This window comes from Belonocnema kinseyi, chromosome 5 (genome assembly GCF_010883055.1).
Source record: "Belonocnema kinseyi isolate 2016_QV_RU_SX_M_011 chromosome 5, B_treatae_v1, whole genome shotgun sequence".
In the NCBI taxonomy this organism is placed as follows: Eukaryota; Metazoa; Arthropoda; class Insecta; order Hymenoptera; family Cynipidae; genus Belonocnema; species Belonocnema kinseyi.
In genome coordinates, this window is record NC_046661.1 from 75,819,935 (window position 1) to 75,841,146 (window position 21,212).

General features: G+C 26.7%; 2 protein-coding genes across 2 annotated transcripts in view; one reads left to right on the forward strand and one right to left on the reverse strand.

Annotated features, from left to right (window-relative positions):
• Positions 1 to 21,212, reverse strand: part of LOC117172305 (transcriptional-regulating factor 1) — a 640,201-nt gene that overhangs the window by 609,919 nt on the left and 9,070 nt on the right. The gene's annotated exons all lie outside the window — the stretch shown is intronic.
• Positions 4,668 to 17,439, forward strand: LOC117172306. Its single transcript, XM_033360079.1, has 4 exons — positions 4,668 to 4,906; positions 10,842 to 11,028; positions 12,924 to 13,205; positions 16,286 to 17,439. Exons 1-4 carry the CDS (start codon positions 4,762 to 4,764, stop codon positions 16,590 to 16,592), a joined length of 921 nt encoding a protein of 306 aa, XP_033215970.1. The 5' UTR covers positions 4,668 to 4,761; the 3' UTR covers positions 16,593 to 17,439.

Here is a 21,212-nt window from a genome sequence, read left to right on the forward strand (position 1 = left end):
CGGAAAGATTTATAGACCTAAATTAAATAATGGATAAATAACCAAATTAATAATTTGTGTATAAAAACTATTAATATAAATAATAATTCCTCATAATGATAATATTTTTACAAAAAATACCATTTTATGGAATAAATCTGAGCAATTCTGATTGAAAAAAATGTATTTCCTACAGAAAACAATGTACTTGACTATTTGGCCATACTAGTTTTTCACAAGAATTAATTTCAACATTAAATAAATTACTTATGTTTTTTATTTCATATTTAATTAATATGATACATATTGTTTGAAAAAGAATCCTAAAAAATTATAATTTGAGAATCGGCTTTAACACTTTTCTGGGAAATTCGATGTTCATTTCTAAAAAACTATCTGAATCCGTTAAGCATTTCAACATGTAGGATATTTTAAACAGTACATAACAGATCCATCCTAACTTCCCCTCTTGTATTTAGGGGATCGTTAAACCTTGTCGCCAATTAACGAAATTTTACTGGCGTCGACAAGTTCAACATTAGAATAATTGAAAACAGATCGCTATATAAGATTCCAATATTGGAAATTTCATGATTTTTAAGCCTTTCTATTACAAATTTTTGAAGTGTAACTGAAAATTGTACAACTATCAAGTCTCTTGATTTAATATTCTACGATTTCTAAGAATTTCAGAATATTAAAATATTAAAATTAAAGATTATGTTTCTTATCTGAATACAAAAAATTAAATTTGCAATATTTACAACTTCAGGGTTCGGACTGATTTCAGAGTTTGAAAATAGCATTTAAGTGTCATACTTTTAAACAAAAAGTAGCAAAATAATAGTTTGTTTTTTATATTATTTCTATTTAAAACGAGGGACCCCTGCAAGCTTGAGTTCGCGACAGCGTCTGGCGATCCATGAGCTACATGACGGGAAGTTCGTTATTGTAATTTTGAAGATTTGTAATTGAACGGTTGTTGATTAACTGCTTCCAGAATAAATCCAAACCAATAAAAAATGAAGGAAATAGCGTCACAAATTCAACACTTAAAAATAAGATCTTAGAACTAAATATTGAAAAATGAATGATTTTTATTTCAAAACATCCTAAAATATTAAATATTTCAAAATAAACTTCAAGAAACCTATTTCAATCTGAGTCTTGAAATTTATAGATTTAAAAAATTTGAACTATATATAATATTCTGAATACTTATCCTAATGCACTTATTCTAATTATCAGCTAATTAGGGTCAGTAACATATCCTTGGAATCGAAAACAAACACAGTTCTCAAATTTAATTTGTCTAAACTAAGAGTCTTAAAATTATATGAATGTTTTGTTTCTTATTTTATTCCTCATTCGTATTAAGTAGTAGTAGTAGTCAAGGGTTGAATGTAGCGTCTGGCGATCCCTAAGCTTCACGAGGGAAATTTAAGTGGAGGGGGTTAAGCAGGTAGCCGGCGTTCAAATGGGCATCGCACGGGTGAACCAAACAGGTAGGTGGCCATCAAATAGCACTAAGCTGAAAATTGAAGGAATCTGTATGCAAGCTAAGCTTTGAATGACCCTGTACAGGTTCCTACACAGAGATATTTAAGACGCAGGTTCATGTTTAGGTACTTGTTCAGGATCCTATGCGCGATCTTCAATGGAATAAACGAAAAGCAACTTTATAGCTAAAAGCGATGAGTTTTGGCGACAGCTTTTTGTAAAAAGACCCACATGTGTTTCTGTACAGGAACCCGCGCCTAAATTTACTTTGACAAAAAAACCTGTACAGGAACCTATACTCGATCACTCAAAGCTTCCTTTGTCGGTGCAGGTTTCATTTCCGGGTCATGTGCAGTTTCCTCGACCAAATTCATGCAAAGAAACCGTCAAGATTACGAGTGCAGTATCTTATGCAGCATCGTGTCCAGGAACATGTCCAGGATCCTGCGAGATTTCAATATAGGAATTTTCAGCAGGGAGTCCAATATTTCGCCTAAAAGATTCTTAGCCGGAAATTCTCTTAGGCTTCTAAAAATCCCAGACAATGGAGAATATGGAGAAACCTAGCAGAATTAATCTCTTTTCATCTCCTCTCTTTGAGATAAAGTCAAGGCGGAACGTTTTGAAAATTCATTACACAACTCCCTTGAGATTTGTAAGCGGGACAGCGGGACAGCGCCCAGAGGCGGATATTTAGGTGGGTCGAGGGGGTCTTTAATTTCCTCGTGAGCATCACCCCGATTTCGCGGAGGGTCGGCGAGAAACGTCCAATCGCGAAAGGGAGGAAAGGAGAAAGTGAGAAGAAGCTTCGTTTATAATCCAGAGCTTCTTTGCCCTTTTGTGCCGGTTTTTAATAATAAAAAGCCGGCATATAATTGCTCAAAGAGTGTAAGTGGGCTTTCGTGTTATAAAGAGAAGGGCAAAACTGTCGAGAAAAAGGGTGGAAAAAAGGAGGGTAAGATAAAGGAGAGAGGAGCAAGAAAACTTCCATTTCAACTAATGACGACGGTACCAAGGAAACCTGATTAAGTCATTTTTCTCCACTCGTGAAAATGGGTTTCAACAGAAAACATATTTAGTGACCATAAAAGGTAGAAGGGACTCTAGAATGTCCTTTAGGAACTTTATTTAGAATTTAATCAACGGTCAGATTTAGAAAGTCGAAAAATTTTCAGTCTGACTGCGAAAATTTATTTTTGAAATTCCCCGACTTTTCCTTGAGTTTTCTCTGGCTATTTTTTATATTTTGTTTGCCATTATTAATCAGAAGCCTTCATTTTTATCTTGTAATATTTTCAAAATAGAATATTTATAAAGGAAATAAAACAATTTTAAATTAAAAATCTATTTAATTATTTTGACCAAAAAAGACGACTTTTCTATAAAAAAAGATGAATTTTCGATGCGAAAGGAAGAATTTTCAACGCTAAAATGTTACTTCTTAGTAACACTTATTTAGTTTAAAAAAGTTAAATACACATTTTCAACCAAGAGGATTATTTTCTACTAAAAAAACAATTAAAAACAAAGTAGTTAAATATTGAACTAAAGAGTTGAGTTTTAAAACAAAAACATGCATTTTTAACAAAATAGTTAAAGTTTAAAACAAATAGTTGGAATTTACAAAAAAAACTTCAACCAAGAGCAGTTGAATTTTCAATAAACTTGCGACCAAAGAAATAAATTTTCAACTAAATTATTAAATGCTTAACTGGGCAAGGTAAATTTTTTAATAGAAAAACTTTCTATTTCAATCAAAAAATTCAATTTTGTATTAACTAAAAAATTTGCAGGCAAGAAAAAATTCAAATTGTTAAACTTTCAAGCCGAAAGACGAATTTTCTCTAAAACAGCTGAAATTAATTATTTTCGCCCACAAAGATGAATTTTAAAACTATGAGATAAATTTTCAATCAAAAGGATTAATTTTCTATTAAAAAAAAAATAGATGAACTTTCAACCTAAAAAATATCAATTTTCAACCAGAAATGAAAAACTTATGTTATAGTAAAAAAATATTTTTAACAGAAAAAGAGGAATTTTCCAGAAAATAGTGAAATTTTCAATAAAATATATAAAGTTGCAACTAAAATAATAAATTATCTAAACAGAGAAGAATTATCAATAAATAACGATTTTTGATTCCAGAAAGAGAAAAAATGTATCCAAACTGATACATTTCCTGTAAAAAAATTAATTTTTAAAACAAAAAATATTTACAAAAGCATCTAAGGAGATGAATTTCCAACTATAATGATGAATTTTCAATTAAAAAATGTTTTTTAACAAATTGACGTACCCATCAACTAGTAACTTGAATTTAACCCAAAATTATGAGTTTCCAAAGAATAATGTAATTGTAGATATTTTAACAAGATTTTTTTTTATTTTAAGCCAAAAAAGGTTTATTACAACCAAGAAAGACAAATTTTTAAGAAATGAAGATATTTCAGTGAAGAAAGAAAAAAGGTTCCTTTAAAATGTTTGTACTTCCCAGAAGGAAAATGAATTTTCAGCAAAAAGAGTTCATTTTTAACCCGAAAATGAAAACTTTTAGCAAGAAAATCAATTTCCAACCAGATATTTGCATTTTGAATCAAAAAGAAGAAATCATAACCAGAGAAGATTTATTGTCTATCAAGAGATAAATTTGTAACTAAAAAATGTAATCAACCTAATTTTTAACAAATTAGTTCAACTTTCAAACTATGAGATGAATTAACAAATAAAATTATCAATTTTCAACTAAAATGATGAATCTTCAACAACAGAATTATTTTTTAACAAAGTGGTTCACCTTCAGCTAATCTTAATCTGAACAGTATCATTTTTATCCTGTTTTATCATATCATTTTTATCAAAAAAAAAAAAAAATAGATAAAAGTTGGACCAAGAAAGATTTTAGTTCAATCCTACTCACCAAAATGGGAATTTCCCAAAAAAAAATTTTCTTGACCTGCGTCCACCCTGATTTTTGATCAGATACATTTTTTTGGCAAGAATATTAATTTTTATACGCAAAGGCCAATCATTGTGTTTTTTTATAAAATTAAAGTTAGTCTCTAAAATGCCTGAATAAAATTTGAAAGATCCATCTATTTTGAAGTGCATTTTTGAAAAATAAAATTTTGTTTCTAAATAAAGGTGATCTACTAGAAACAAAAAATTGTCGTTTCCATGGTTTTGAAAAGTTGTTACACTGTTCTGTCATCAAACAGAATCAGAACTTGAACCTATCATCATCGTTGGAAAAATAAAAGATATTTAAAAAAAAAATTAAAAATGCCACCAACGCCAAGGTCTGCAAAGGCTGCCCTCGAAGTCGATCAACGAAAATTGGCCGATTTGGTGAAATCAAACAGCGATCTTTCCATCCGGGGACAGAAAAAAGTCTGGGAGAAAATAGCAGATGAACTTAAAGCTCCAGGTATCTTATCAAAAACTAAACAAATATATAAAAGCAAATTTATGATAAAAACAGAGAGCTGAGCAAAAAATAATTTAGAATGCACGAACAATCTATGAATTAAGTGTGGAAAAATAATTCCATTTTTTTAATAGAATAATATGGGGAAAATCCTGTTTGAGCAAATAATCATATTTTTCAAAATTTGAAACATTTGAATATCTCAAATCATAGTGAAATTAAATTGGTTAATAAACATAAATTAAAAAGCCCTGATTGAAAGAAAATTTCAATATAATGAGAAAAATTTCTTAAAATATAAATATTTGAAAATGCTTTAGATAATACAATAAATTGGAACCAGGGTACGAAATAATTAGTCAAATGTGGAAAATTCTAATATCTATAGCAGCTGAATAAAAAAAGACTTAATTAAATTCAAACCGGATTTAAAAATAAATGTTAATTTGTTTGATTGCCTACACCTTGAATATCCAGAAGCATTCAAATTGGAAAAGCACGCAAGTTCCTAAAAGTTCACAAGTTATAAAATTTCTAAGATTCAAGAGCATTACAATTTTGAAATTAAACCAATTTTAATTATCAGGAATCACAAATAATAATTTTAAAAATAAAAGCACTTTAATAATCATAATATTTGAAAGGGAACCAAATATGTCCGGAAAATCAATGTCTCTAAATTATTATATTTTTTTAATAATTCAAAATTTAAAATCTTACCAAATTATTCAGTTATTATCCTATTTTTTTTAATCTTTTCACTTACCGGAAAAATAAAGAATTTAAAGACTGCATTTTTTTATATGGAAAAAATTAAGATTTTAATTGGATCTAATTTCATCAAATTTGTAAAGCACGAAAAATTGGAACAAAAAATTGTATAAAGCAATTTCTAAATCGTCATGCATTTTCGACAACATAAAATTTAGAAATAAATTTTTTAATTTTTTTTAAGAATATTAATTTAAAGTAAAAAAGAGTGATTAGGAATTTGCAAAACAATTGCTTTTTTAAGCGTTCAAATCAACTCAAGTTCAAAGCCACTAACATATAGGAAATTAATCAATTTTTTTAAAATTAATTCTAATTTAATATTACTAAAATTGTTTATTGCAAATAATTTTAATAAAAGAAAGGATGTTCCCTAAGCATTATACGAATTTTTTCTGACAATTAGCAATTGCAATTTGTAATACAACCAAATCTCCCAACTTTTAAATAGGTCCCGGAGTTATTAAAGGAATTCATGGAAGTCCCTTGAAATTTCTTTTAATTTCATTTATTCCTTAAATTTTTCTAGAAATCCGTTAGAATCCCTTGCAATCTTTTAAATACCATTGACATCTTGAACACATTTTCAAAATCTTTAAAAAATTTCTAAACGCCTACAATATGTTTTAAAACCTCTAAATAATATATAAATCTCGTTAAATTTGTGAAATTGTTTAAAATATTCTGAAACTGTTTAAATTATTTTACACCCTTAAAATGATTATATATCTCAAATTTTGTAAAATTCTTAGTAAACGAACCACAATCAAATAAGACACCATAAAATATACACCTTGCAAAATTCCTTTAAAAATTATCAAATTTTAGATATCCCACAAAATCAGATCAAGTCATTTTATAATCATTTCAAATATCTCCATTTGTTTAATTTTTTAACGCCTTTTTAGAATAACCTAAAAACTTTTACATTTTTCAAATCCGTTGAAATAAACTGAAATATATAAAAAAACTTGAATTCTGATTGAAAATTCATTACGTGATTAAAATATTAGCTATTTTGTTGAAAATTCGTTTTTTCTTTAGCTGAAAGTTGATTTTATTTACTGAAATTTTGAATATTCCAGCTGAAACTTTAACTGTTTTACTCACGTAATTTTTTGTCGCAAAATTATCTTTTTTTATAGATATTTCCTCTTTTTTTTTTAAATTCAACTAGAGTTGAAGATTTATCTTTTTAGTTGAACATTAATTTTATCAACCCAACATTTAATTATTCAATTCTTGGATGACAATTTATTTTTTTTTAGTTAAAAATCTATGCATTTTGTTGAAAATTCTTTTTTTGTGACAATTAATTTTGTTCAAAAATCGTCTTGGTTGGTAGAAAATTAATCCTTTTGGTGGAAAATCCAACTATTTGATCAAAAACTCATGTATCTTGTTTAAAATTTAGTATCTTTAATTGAAAAGATATAAATTTGAATCGGTTTAAATTTAATTTATTGCATTGCCTACATTAATTTTACCTAAATATGCACTCAGTTTGAGCTATAAGAACATGAAAAAATAATTTATTTAAATTAATATTCAAATTCATGATCTATAGAGATAAATTACGGAAATAATTAATTAAGTTTTGAGCAGTTTTTACTTATTTAATAAATCGATTGTACTAATATTTTAAGAATATTTTACAATATAATTTTCCAACGTTTTTAAAATTAAACATATTAAGTTCAAATTTATTTGGAAAATATGATTTTCTCGTAGATAAAAATTAAAATCCGTAAAAATTTTACGAAACTAACGCGTTTGGAAGTACTGTACGGATTATAACAAAATATTGATATTGAAAATTTTTTTAAAATGGTGCTTATATTTTTAAAATTATGAAGTATAATAAGAACCAATCCATAGGTATAAGAGAATGACATTATTCATTAGAAATTATCATGAAAATATGGGAGGTAAATATAACAATTTTAGTTTCGATTCCTCGTAGAGCTTCAGCTGAATTTATAAGAAACAAAAGATTATTTTCTAAAACCTTAAAATTAAATAAGACATTTTTTAGAAATAAATTTCTTCTGAAATCAGAACTAACTTTAGGGTTACTTTATTTAACTAATTTTATTTTCGATTAAAACAGTAAAAAATACCCACTAATGTGCTAAAATATTTCATTTTTAACAGAGTATAATAAACTTTATAGGTTAGTTCAAATATTGAAAATATAGTTTTAAATTTTATTTAAAATTATAAAAAACTTTTTTTCTCAACTAAACCAACTTCGAAACATAAAAGGAATTTTCATAAAATTGACCTTTTATCAGATTAAGGTAATATGCAATTCCTTTTTTTAAATTGTAGTTTAAAAATGTTCTTTGAATAATTTTGGCTACTACTGATTTGCATTTTTTCAAACTGAGAATACGAAAACTTTTTATTTCATTACAAAAAATTATGCGAAGTTCCCCGAAAACATTTTCTCCTCAGACTAATAAGCACAGGGTTTTTCCCACACAAAAAATTCACTTTAATTAAAAAATTGAAAAAAAAACTATCCCGGGTGCCAGAAATTTTTGAATTTTTGAAAGACTTTCGATTTCCGAAAAAATAAACGATCACTTGATCTTTCGAAGCGAATAATTTCGTTTGAAACGATCGCCATCTTCAGATGGAAATAAACATAAAACCTCTTTTTATGGGATCTTCGTTATGCGTGCTCTTGCATTCTCCCTTGCGCCCTACTACTCTTCTAGATTTTTTCTTTTTTTTTCTTTTTTTAACCAACCCCTGCTGTTGTGTATCGTCCATCGTTGAATTCGCTTTCACCGGAAAGCACCACTAGTGCGTCTACGCTGCTCTTTCAACGCTGCAAGTTTCCCATTCAGTTTTTATCTCTTCAGGGGAAATCGTAAAAAAAGTAGAGAAAGAGATCGAGGCTGCTTGTTGTACAGAATATGGTGAAATTATATAGAGATGGTGAGCCCAAGTAAACGAAAAAAATTCGCGCATACGTAAATAAATGCATTAGGGCCTATAGTGGCTAAATTTTACGGTTATCAACTTTCGGATTGATGCAAATCTGTTTTCGGTGTAAATAGCTCGTTAGAAACAAAGAATGGAGTTACTTGTAAAAGAGATCGGCAGAAACATTTTTAATGGAAAATAAATGCCAGTGAAAGAGAATAAGCTGGCCAACGTATGTAGAATATTAATTTCAAACAAAGGGTATTCGTTGCTTGGGAATCCGAGAAATTGGGAAGAGTTAATATTTCAGTAGGAGGGATAACAAGATTCTATTTTTTTAGACAGAAAACCTTTATCACAGATTAATATTAAAAAACAAATTTAATATTCAAAAAATGTTAAAAACAATTTTAATTTTTAATTATATATCATTTTTAAAGCACCCCAAATTTAGAGACTTTTTAAAATTACTATAAAATTAACATCAAATTAGCATCAAATTAAATTAACTGAATTAAATTTAAATATAACATTTACATTGATACAAAATGTAGTATCTTTAAATGAAAACGAACGACAATATTTCTTATAATTGATTAAAATTGTTATTTTAACTTCAAAATAAAATTATTCAACATAGTAAATGTTATTTTTGAAGTCGAATTCGATAAACAAACTAAAATATCATGTTATTGTTTAAATCTTGTTAAGGATTACCAATAATATATTTTGATTGAAAACAACATTTTTTTATGAAAAACACTATCAAAATATATGCTTTTAACAGTAAGACTTATTTGAAACCTAATGTTTTTTTGTTTAAAAAACATTGTTCGAAAATTTTTAATCTAATTTGGAATCTACACCAGTTTTTCGATTTAAAAAACGCAAATATAACCTAAAATTAAAAACATTTAAATCTCTGAAATCAAATAGGTTTTTATTTAAAAAATCGATTTTCGATATAAAACATTTACATGATCTCAAATTGTAGAAAAACTTGTGAATCTAGTATGAAATCTATTGGTTAAAAAAAAATAAAAATACACGTTTGCGAGGAAAAGCATTAACATAACATGATAAAAAATTATTGATAATTGTAAATCTTCTTCGCAATTTTATTATTGTTCTTCAAAATAACCCATTCTTAGTTAAACATTTTAACATAACTAAAAATTGATAAAAATTTCTAATCTTTTTTTAAAACACTTCAAAGGATTTATAATTTTTTAGGGAATTTAAAAATATTTCAAGAAATGTTCAAGAGATATTATTAATTTAAAGAGATTTCAAACGACTGCATTGGCATTTTAAACGATTGTGAAAAATTTTCTTCAAATTTCTATAATTCAGAAGAATGTCAAATAATTTCATTTCACATTGAGTATTTGAAAGAAGTTAGCGGACAAATACGATTTCTCGATGAAAAACACATAACATATATTTTTAAATTTTTCCAAAATTCCAACTTATTTTCATATTACAATTATGATTTTTAAAAATACCAATTTTTGATGTAAAACGACAATGCAACTTAAAATTGTTCAAAAATAGAAAATCTTCTTTAAAATCAATTAATTTTTTGATAAAAATGACAATTTCCGTTAAATAATATAATCAGAATACAAATTGTTTATGATGGTAAACTTTATTATTCGAAACCAAACCGAAATAATTGTTTAAAAATGTAAATTTTATTTGAATTACAATGATTTTTGCTTAAAAGAAGAAACTTCCGGTTTAAAACGCTAAATAACCTAACCTAAAATTGTTGAAATAGGTAATGTTGTTAATAATGTTCTTTTGAAATCCCAATTTCTGTTAAAAGAAGCTAAAATAACCTAAAATGTTTCAAAATGTTCTTCAAAACATGAGAAATATTTTTTCTGATTTTATTGGATACTTCAAAATTTTTTTATTTAACCGCCTAACAGTATTCAAAAGCACAAATATTTCTTAATGTGCATAAAGTTTTCTGATTTAAACTGATTACTTCTAGCTATAATTTAAAATGTTTGAACTGATATAAAACAAATTGAAGTAATGCAAAACCATCAGTTTGAAATTATCTAAATTTGAATCTGAATCAATTACCTGAAAAATTAACATTGGTAAAAAGAATTTATTACATTATTATTTATTCATTTAATACCAATGTACTTAGTCTTGTGATATTAAAAGTATGAAAAATTTTGCAAAAAATGTTTATATTTCTATTGAACTATTCCAGTGGAGGATGTTAAAAAAGCGTGGTCGAAATTTCAAGAACAAGAAGCGGCGAAAAAAATTAAGGAGTCCAATATGAGAAGGTCCTTGAGAAGTAGTACTCTTGATACCAGCAAAGGTTTGCAAAAACCAGCCGAATTTTGCAGACGATCTCTGAGGTCAAGTTCAATTGACAAATCTAGTGTAACTGGGTAAGTTACCTACTTAGAAATTAACTAATTTTTTTGTTGGAAATGAAATATTAACTTAAGTTTATATAATAATATTTAATATTAGAATTTTATGCATTAAGTTTGTTCAAGTTTTGATCATTTTTGTTCTCTATTCTTATACATATTTTTCAATAACGAATTTTAATTCAAAGGTTTTAAAATTAAACAATTGATCAATTTCGCATTATCTAATGTGAGATTTTTTACTATCGAAAGTTATTAAACTTTAAAGGTAAAATGTGTAGACATACATTTTTCAAAGTTTTGAACAAATTTAATTTTAGAGCCTTAAAAGCTAGACCGAAAATTATCAGCTTTTTGGCAATGACCCGCGATTTAAATATGATTAAGAAAAAATAGCAACAGGGTAACGACTCCAGGATTTAAACTTCACTTGACTTCGAGGGAGTTTAGACTAATTTTATTAGTTTAATTCATATCATACCCAATCTAATACCTTTAAATTAAAATAATTGTATAATTTCAAAATGTAAGCAAAATTTATTTTATAGGTACAATAACATTCTTAATTAAATCAGAATTTTAAGTTCAGATAGAAATTCGAAATAAAATATTAAATGTCGTATAATTTACAATAGCAGGTGCTAAGCTTTTTTTAACCAAAATAATGTTTCAAAATCTATTATTCAAAACTGAATACATTAAAAATTAGAATTGTTTACATCAAAGATTTGTTATTGAAAGTGTTTACATTTTCCTGAACTTCACCATTTTCAACATTGTATGACTTCAACATCATAGTCAATTTTAAATTAAAACGTCCAAAAGTCAAAGCGTTTGAAATCAATAGTTTTGAATTCTAAGTAAGTAAAATTTGAAATTTGAGTGTAAAATTTTCAATTTAAGACTTTTAAAATAGTATAATATTATTTTTATAGCAATAAAACTCAGTGCTTAAAATATGCAAATATTTAATAACCCCCCTCAATAAATATATATTTTCAAATTTAGACCAGAAATCACAAGGAAGCCAGATCAGGACTAAATCAGGGGTCGCCGAAATTGTGTAAGGTTTTTTGCTCCAAAACTTACTGAATAAGCTATAATTAATGGGCAGGTGCTTTTTCGTGATAAATGAATTTTTTCAATATAGTCTTGTATAGATTAACAAGAAGAAACTTCGTCCTATTAAAAATTTTTTTGTTCGATAATTAGTTTCAATGGTAACAATTTACACTGAAAATAAATTTTCTCGAAAATAAATAAGTGCTTAAAACATAAATCGTCACCATTACCCAGCGAGTTCGCTAATTTAGATCCCTCAATATTTTTTTGGGCGAAACTAGAAAAACGCAGTTACCGACAAGCCATCATTTATAATTGAATATTATTTAAAAAAAGGTTCTGTCAAGATTTTATATTATTTTGTAGCCACCTCCAGAGTATACTTTGTAGGCGTATTAAGTTTTAAACCATTTCAATAATATTTGACTGAGTTATGACGACTTGTGTTTAAATAGAAAAATCTCCGCCTTATTATACTATACAAGGCAATATTGAAAAAGAAAATCATTTAACAAAAAAAAGCACCTGCCCATCAATCGCAGCTTATTCAGCAATTTCTGGTGAAAAATGGCCTTGCACAACTTCAGCAGCCCCTATGTAGTTCTGTCTGATAAAAGCAAGGACAAAAATCGATTAAATTTCACGGAAACTGGGAAAGGGGGTGACAAATGTTAGAATCGGGAACTAAAGTCTAGACTTTTTATGTTGGACCTTTGGTGGAAAATTAGTACGGTAGCAATCGCCTTTCGTCTTTTCTCGCTTCCCTGATTTTTACGAGAATGGATTTCCACCTGTGTGGTCTTTTACGAGAATGGACTCGCATATGTATCGATTCTCTTCACTTGCAGGCCCTCTAACGACAACAGTTGCGCGAGCAGCACCTGCAGCTCACCTCCAAAGGCAGAGGAAAAGCGTTCAGTCAGGTCAATTTCTCAATTGTCTTCCATTCTTGAGACGGATTTAATATCCATGGCTGCTGGAGATGCGACTTTTATTGGACTCGAAGAATTAAAAGGTCCACATCAGGATCTCGACCAAGACCAGGATCAGGATCAGGATCAAGATGAAACTTTGATCTCCATTCAGGAGAGCATGTTTTCAGAGCAATATGTATCTGATACAAATGATCGGTAAAATATTCTTTCTTTAGTGTTAATTTTTTTAATTCCTCTAGTAAGTATTCGTAAGATTTTTATTACCTGTTCTTTCAAGTTAAATTTTATACATTTCACTCAATATATCAAACATAATGTCAATTATTTTGAACCTAAACGAGATTGGACGGAATTTCAAAAGATTTAATAGATAGCCAGTAATTTAAATTTATTCCAACAAACTTTAAGGGATTCTTTTACATTTACAGGACAAAGTATGCCAAAGGTTTAACAAATTTTCACGGATGAATTCATCGCAGCTTATTTAAAAATTTCTGGTGAAACATGGCCTTACATAAGTTTAGCTGTCTCCGTCAAGTCCTGACCACTCATTAAAAAAGATCTTAAAAAAAGTCCCTTATTATAATAAGGGACTTTAATAAGATTTTAAAGATTTTAGTCGTTTTCAAGAAATGTCACAGTTTTTAAAGGGTTCTGAGGGATTTATGGGACTTTTAAGGGATTTATTTATTTATTAGTCTCTATATTTCAAAAAATTCTAATATGATTTCGAAGATTTGAAGGGATTTACAGAGATTAAAACATAATTTGAGACTTATAAAGATTTCAAATTTCATTAAATATAGATTTTTTACGATTTTCAAAACAGAACGTTTTTACGTGATTTGAAAAGTTTCAAGAGAACAAAAAAATGTCTTGAGTTTTCTGGCACCATTTTTTATGATTTTAATTTTATAAATTTAATTTTGAGAGAATATTTAAAATTTTTAAAAGTGTTAAAAATGTGTAAAAGTATCAAAAAGAATTCGGAAGATTGTAAGGCATTTTTTAGAACTATTCATACTTTTTTTTTAGATTTTGTGTGAAATTTGAATCATTTAAAATATTTCATAAAATTTTAAAAAGAATGTGAATTGTTAAAGATTTTAAACAGTCAATACAAAAGGATTTCCAATGTATGAAAGGTATCAAGCGAATAAGAATTTTTTTAAAGATTTACAGAAAAATGTATGTGATTTTTTTTTAATGAACCTTAAGAGAAAATTAAGAATGGTTTCGAAAATTTCCTAGTGATTTCTGAAAATATTACAAAAGTATGTAAAAGATCATCAAGCCAAATCGTTGAATTTTGGAAGTTTAAAAAATTTCAATAATCTCAAGAGATATGTAGAAGTTGACCAATGATTAAAAATAATTTAAAACTTGTAAAGATTAAAAAAATGGTAAAAATGTAGATTCTTAAAGATTTTAACAAAAAAAAATCTTAAAATTTCTATGAAAATTGTAAATAATTTTTTTATTTAAAATATAAATTCTTAAATAAAATCAAAAAATATTTTAAGAAATTTTAGATGATTACCTAAAGGTTAAAAAAATGTCAAAGACTTTTTAGGTGGAACCAAGTTTACGAAAATTACGGGTACAGATATATGTAAAAAAATGTAAATTTCTGAAGAATTAAAAAAATTATTTTGAAGCTTTTAAGAAAGTAAAAAATTTCTTAAGATTCCTCGAAAAATTTTAAATGAAATTTTATTTTACAACATTTATTTCAATATAATATTGAAAAATATGTCAAAAAATTTCAAAAAAATAAAAAAAATTATCAAAAATGAATCTCAAAGATTTGAAAGCAATTTTTTTTATTTTTTCAAAGTTGGAAGACAAATTTGAATCATTGTAGAAATATTTAAAACCTTTGACAAAATTTCGAAAAAAAAATTTTCGAAACATTTAAAAAAAACGTAGATTTTTGAAGATTCCGAAATTAAACTTTTAAGTTTTTAAAAGATTTTAGTAGGCTTCAAGATAATAAGAGGAATTTCTTAAGATTCCTGGGACTATTGAAAGTGATTCTTTATTTCATAGATCCATTTAAGAGTCTATTTCAAATATTAGTACTATAAACAAGATATCTGAACAATTTTAAGAGTAATTCGATTCAGTTAAAGAGATATTCGGGAATTTTTTTAATTTTCAAGAGTTTACGAATATTTTAAAGCCTTAAAAGATTTCTGAATATTTCTTAAATATTCTTAGATGTTCATCAGGCATTAAAACCTTTTGAATATCTTTTAAACTAACTTACGTTTCTACTAAAACTTGGTAAAATACTCTAAAATAAAACGAAATTCTTAGTAATTTTCTAAATATTTTTTCGACATATCTGTAATTTTTAAAAACTATTTTTGATTTCCTCGAGAAACTTTGAAAATTTATAATTATAAAACTTTCAATCAAATAAAGAAAGGAAATCAAAAATAAATAATCATTCGAAATTTTTATTTTGTATACAAATTGGTTGTTTTTAGTTTGAAAATAAATCGTTTTTGTTATAGAATTCCACTATTATGTTAAAAACAAATATATTTTTCGTAGAAAATTGATAAATTTGTTTTTTTTTTAGTCCAAAATACATTATTTTGATTGATAATTAATCTTTTTTCTTTGTGGATTCATATTTTTATCTAAAAACACATCTCTTTGGTTTACAATGTATCTAAATATTTTGTTCAAAATTTGTCTTTTTTGGATTAAAGTTTGGATGAAAATCTAATAATTTTAGTTTAAAAATGTAACTGGTACAAATGAATCATTTTTGTTTGAAGGCTCAATTTTTTTGTTTAAACATCATATCTTTTGGATGAATTTACCCACCGTTTTCTTTTAATGAAAATATTTTTTGGTTAAAATATTAATCATAGAACATACATTTTTGTTTGAGAATTCATCTTCTTCGATTGAAAATTCAATACTTTAGTTCAAAATTAACTCTTTTGTAGAAATTCTGTCCTCAGATATCTAACACCTTCCAAAATCTGTTGGAATTTTTTCAATAATCTTAGGACGATTATATTTATATAGATAAAAAAAAAAGAAATCGTTATTGAAAATTTTTATTTCGTATTTAAAATTATTTTTCCTCTTAAAAAATAAAAACTACACTCTTAGCGGGCGATTGATGATTCTAACTAAAAAACATGAGTTTGAAATTTAATTGAACCCAAAATGGAAAAAAATTTAATTTAGCAAAATAGGAAAGCTCTCTACTTTCAAAAGCTTTCTAATTAGAAATATTTTTCTTCCGATTTTAGTTTTCAGCAAGATTCAGGAACGGAGAGAAATCTTCGACATCGATTTTCCGAGCCAGGACATCCAACATCAAAAAAGATGATTCAGACATCTGTGAATTCTTCCCCGAGACGTGGATCAATCAACAATAACAAAAATAATAAAAATAAACGCAGCCCTAATCCGACCGATTCAACGAGATCTTTTTTTGACAGCATGGCCCTGACTGTGGCCACTTTTCCTCAACACCTGCAAGCTCAAGTGAAAGGTCAAGTTTGCAAAATCATCTCTGACACTGAGTACGATTTTTCATTGCCCCAGGTGCCCTAATCGAATTTGAGTCTCCTGGGACGGATTTTTAAACATTGTCCCTCGAATTGTTCGTTTTAGATTATTTTGATTCGAAATGAGCTTGCGGGCGACCCTGAAGCTTCACTAAAGCTTCTTGAAACCGTGCCAAAAATGTTGCACTCGTAAAAAAAGGTGTCAGTTTAATAGTGAAAAGAAAATAGAAGAGAAGTGGGGAATTTCAATTCATTTCTTTTACAATCTTTTTCGATTAAAAAAGGGTTAATTAGGGCTTTAAGAAACTTTCAAAAATTAATTAATATGAGCTAATTTCCCTAGAGAAGGTCTTTGGAGAAACTTTTTAATTGGCTTTGCGAAATTTGAACAAATTTTCGATTATGTAAACATGCTTTTGGACAATTATTTTCGAAAGGTGATAACAAAAAACAAAATTTGCTAATTTTGTTAAACAATGCACATTTTGGCTCGGGCGCGGTCATAAATTATCTGCAACTGGCAAACGTTGTATAAAAGCTGATTCATTTAACTTCAGATTTGTCTCAAAGCATAAACTTTAATTAGAACTGCACAGACTTTATGTAACCCCAATATCTTGCTCTTAAATTGATGCCTTATGCAATCATTCTTAAAAAATTCCCGCAAGCTTTTTCCAAACTTGTTAAAAGTTTTGTAACTTTCTTCGGTTCTTTTTAACATTTTTCTCTAATTTCATTTTTGGTTCTTTATTTTTTGTTTTTCTCATTTTCGTACGAGACTTGCGTTTAGTTCAACTTGGAGAATTAAGCTCCACTTTTACAACGATTATACGCTGATTCATGGCTTGTACGTTTTTCGATTTAAATAATAAAATTAAAAAATTTATTCTTTATAAAGGTCTTTTCTCTCTTAAAAATTAAATTTCAGGGAGTGCACTACATTTCCTTTTTTACCTAAACTCCTTTTTTCTTTTTATAATTGAAAAATCTCCTAAAACACTTAAAATCGATCATTTTCACTCAATTTTTCCATTCCACCCTTTTTTTCATAAAAAAAGATGCTCAGAAATAAATCATTTTTGATGATACTAAATTTTAAATATTTAACACAAATTAAACCGCTTCAAATTTCTAATATTAAGGTTTAGACAAAAAATGTAATAGTTGATATTTGAACCAAAAATTACCTCAAATTTAAATAAAAACAGTTGAATTCATAATTGAGAGAACAAATTGCAACAAAAGAGTGGACTCTTGCACTAAAAAAGTTTCTCAGTAAATAAATACAAAAAAACCTACTTTTGCAAAGTTTCAAAATTAAAATTCTAAATTTGTTTACTTTCTCCCAACTTATGGATTATAAATCTACTTTCATCCAACTTATGTATTATGATTGTACTATTTGATTAAAAATTTCATTATTTTGTTGAGAATATAATTATTTTGTTCAAAAGTCATCTTTTCTTGTCAAATATTCAATTTTTTCGTTGGAAGATTAAATTTTTCATTAAAAAAAAATATATTCTTTGTTCAAAAATCATCTTATAGGTTAAACTCTTTGATTGAAAGTTATTGTCTTTGGTTAAAAATATAAATATTCCACTTTTTGCTCGAAAATGATATTTTTAATTAAAAAGTCATCTTTTCTAGTAGAACATGCAACAATCTTTACTAAGAATTAATTTATTGGGATAAAAATTCCAACTTTTAGTCAAAATTGAATCATTATTCCATTTCGTTTGAAAATTAATCTGTCTTCTAAAAAATTCGTCTTTTCGTCTTAAAAACTAAATTTCTTTTGAATTTTAATCTTCATGGTTTTGAAAATTTTGGACCATTTGGTTAAAAAGGACACATTAGGTTAAAGAATCAATTATTTCAAAACCCTAATTTTTTTGTAGAAAATTTAACTGTTTTGTTAAAATCTGGTGCTTTTGGATTGAAAATGCATTCATTCATAACTTTTGTGTTAAAGATTTCACTTTTTTATAGAAAATTTAATTTTCTTTTCAAAATTTCGTCTAGTTGGCTTGAAAATTGAACTGTCTTAGCGTTTTAATCTTTTACGTTTGCAAATTTTGACCATTTGGTTGAAAATTTACTTACTTTAAAAAAACTTATATTTTTTTGTAGGAAATTCAAATATTTTGTTAAAATGTCGTCCTTTTGGATTAAAAATTCATTCAATCATAACATCTTTGTTAAAGATTCAACTTTTCTGATTAAAAATTCGAATTTTTCTTCTCAAAATTTCCTTTCGTTGGCTTGAAGTTTATCTTTCTTCAAGTTTTAATATTTTTTGTTTCTAAATTTTAACCATTTGCTTGAAAATTCACCTTTTAAGTTGAAAAATAAACTATTTTAAAAAACTAATCTTTTTTATAGAAAATTGCACATTTTTTAATATGTTGTCCTTTTGGATTAAAAATCCATTCATTTGCAACTTCTTGCTTCAAGTTTCAACTTTCTTAGTAAAAAATTCAATTTTCTCATGAAAAATTCGTCTTGTTCACTTGAAAATTCAACCCTCTCCGTTTGAATCTTTTTTGTTTGAAAATCCTGACCATTTAGGTCTAAATTTACTTTTATAGATTAAAAAAAATTCTTTTAAAAAACTCATCTTTTTCTGTAGAAAGCTCAACTGTTTTTCTCTTTAATAATTGTTTTCTTTTGGATCGAAAATTTATTTATTGGCAACTTTTTTGTTGAAGATTCAATTTTTTTAGTTGAAAAATCAATCATCTTCTAAGAATTTCGTCTTCTTGACTTGAAAATTGAAAAACTGAACTTTTTGTTCAAAAATTGGTCTGTTTTGTTAAAATTTCGTCCTTTTGGATCGAAAATTCATTTATAACTTTTTTGTTCTTCGAAAACTATTGTCTTTTTGGCTCAAAAGTTTAACTGTTTTTATTTTTTAAACTTTTTTGTTGTTGACTGTTTGATTATTTGATTGAAAATTCACCTTTGTATGTTAAAAAATAAACTATTTTGAAAAACTTATATTTTGTGATAGAAAATTCAAATGTTCTGTTAAAATGTTGTCCTTTTGGATTGCAAATTCATTCTTGAGAATATTTTTGTTCAAGATTCAACTTTTAGTGTTGAAAATTCAAATTTCTTCTAAAAATGTTGTCTTTTCGTCTTGTAGATTCAAATGTATTTGGTTTTTTATCTTTTTTGTTTGAAAATGTTGACCATTGGGTTCAAAATTCATCTTTGTGGGTAGAAAAATCAATTATTTTGGAAAATTGATTTTTTTGTAGAAAATGCAAATGTTTTGTTAAAAATATTGTCCTTCTGGATTGAAAATTCTTTCTTTATGCCAAGAAATGGCATCTTTCTTGGTTAGAATTGATCTTTTTGGGGTTTAGAAATTGATCTATTTTGTTCGAAAATCTCTTTTAGTTGAAAATTCCACTATTTTGTTCAGAAAATGCTATAAGGTCCAACTTTAAATCTTAGGAAATAAAAGTATTTCATATTGAATTCAGAATCTAATATTCACATTGATTTAATTCAAAAGAATTTACGACCTCAATACTCCCCTGTTTTTGTGAAAAATCGCCCCATTTCCTTGGGTTTTAGAGTCGAAATAAGAAAATGAAGGGTTAGAATTTAAAGCTGTCTAACGTGAAATGTAGGTTATTAGAGAGTAAGAAAAAATAAAATGATCACGTAGAGACTTTGGGTCGTGACATAAATTAAAAGTACGAATTGCCCCCAGCACCTTTAAGGCTGATCCATCGACTAGAAGGGATGTACGTGACGTTATTACTGGAATATCCCAACCGTAGGACATAAAAATGGCTGTCGATGACGGCCTTTCTGTGTCTGACCAATCATACCATTTTTCCCTTCCAATGCACTTTGCAGAAATTTCTCTTCTGGAATAGAAAACGGCTTTTTGTGGCTTTGACTTCAAATGATTTGTACTTGGATTTCTCCAAAATCCTGATTTCGAAATACCTGACTTCCCTAACTTTTCCCTGACTCATTTTTTATCTTCTCTGAAGCTTATAAATTTTTTTTAGATATACAAATCTTACAGGTATAAAATCAATATTGTTGATACAAAGCAATGCTTGTTTCTAAATTTATCTTAGAAATTTTTAGTAACAATAAGAATACTGGTTGAAAGGTCTTAATCAAGAAAAAGGTCTGCCAACCAAATAGTTGACTTTTAAACTGAAAAGATGAATTTTCAACCAAGAAAATAAATTTTGTACCAAGAGGAATAAATTTCTAATAAAACTCTTGAAAGTTTTAACTATAAAAGATCAATTTTATGTTTTAAAAATTCATTTAAAATCAAAAAAGTATTTTCATATTTTTAGTTGAATAACTTAAAATTTAAACACACAAGAGAGATTTTCAACGAAACAAGTCAATTTTCAACCAAAGAAATTAATTTACTACCAAGAAAGACGAATTTTTAACAAAATACCTATAGTTTTAAATATAAATATCTATTTTGATATAGAAAAATTTATTTTGAACAAAGGAGTCGAATTTAGAAACAAATACATGAATTTTCAACCAAGAATATCAATTTCTAATAAGATTTAATTTTTAACAAAAAATACGAATTTTAATATACTTGAAATTCTGAACATTAAAATTAACGCAATATAAAAAAGAATTTTCTCAAAGAATATTATTTTAAATC

What these genes read in the sequence shown, in the direction of transcription:
- LOC117172306 (XM_033360079.1), top strand. Translation starts at nt 4,762, where the DNA reads ATGCCACCAACGCCAAGGTCTGCAAAGGCTGCCCTCGAAGTCGATCAA. An exon ending in GACAAATCTAGTGTAACTGG is followed by an intron (nt 11,029 to 12,923) that starts GTAAGTTACCTA and finishes CTTCACTTGCAG; the next exon opens with GCCCTCTAACGACAACAGTT. An exon ending in GTATCTGATACAAATGATCG is followed by an intron (nt 13,206 to 16,285) that starts GTAAAATATTCT and finishes TTCCGATTTTAG; the next exon opens with TTTTCAGCAAGATTCAGGAA.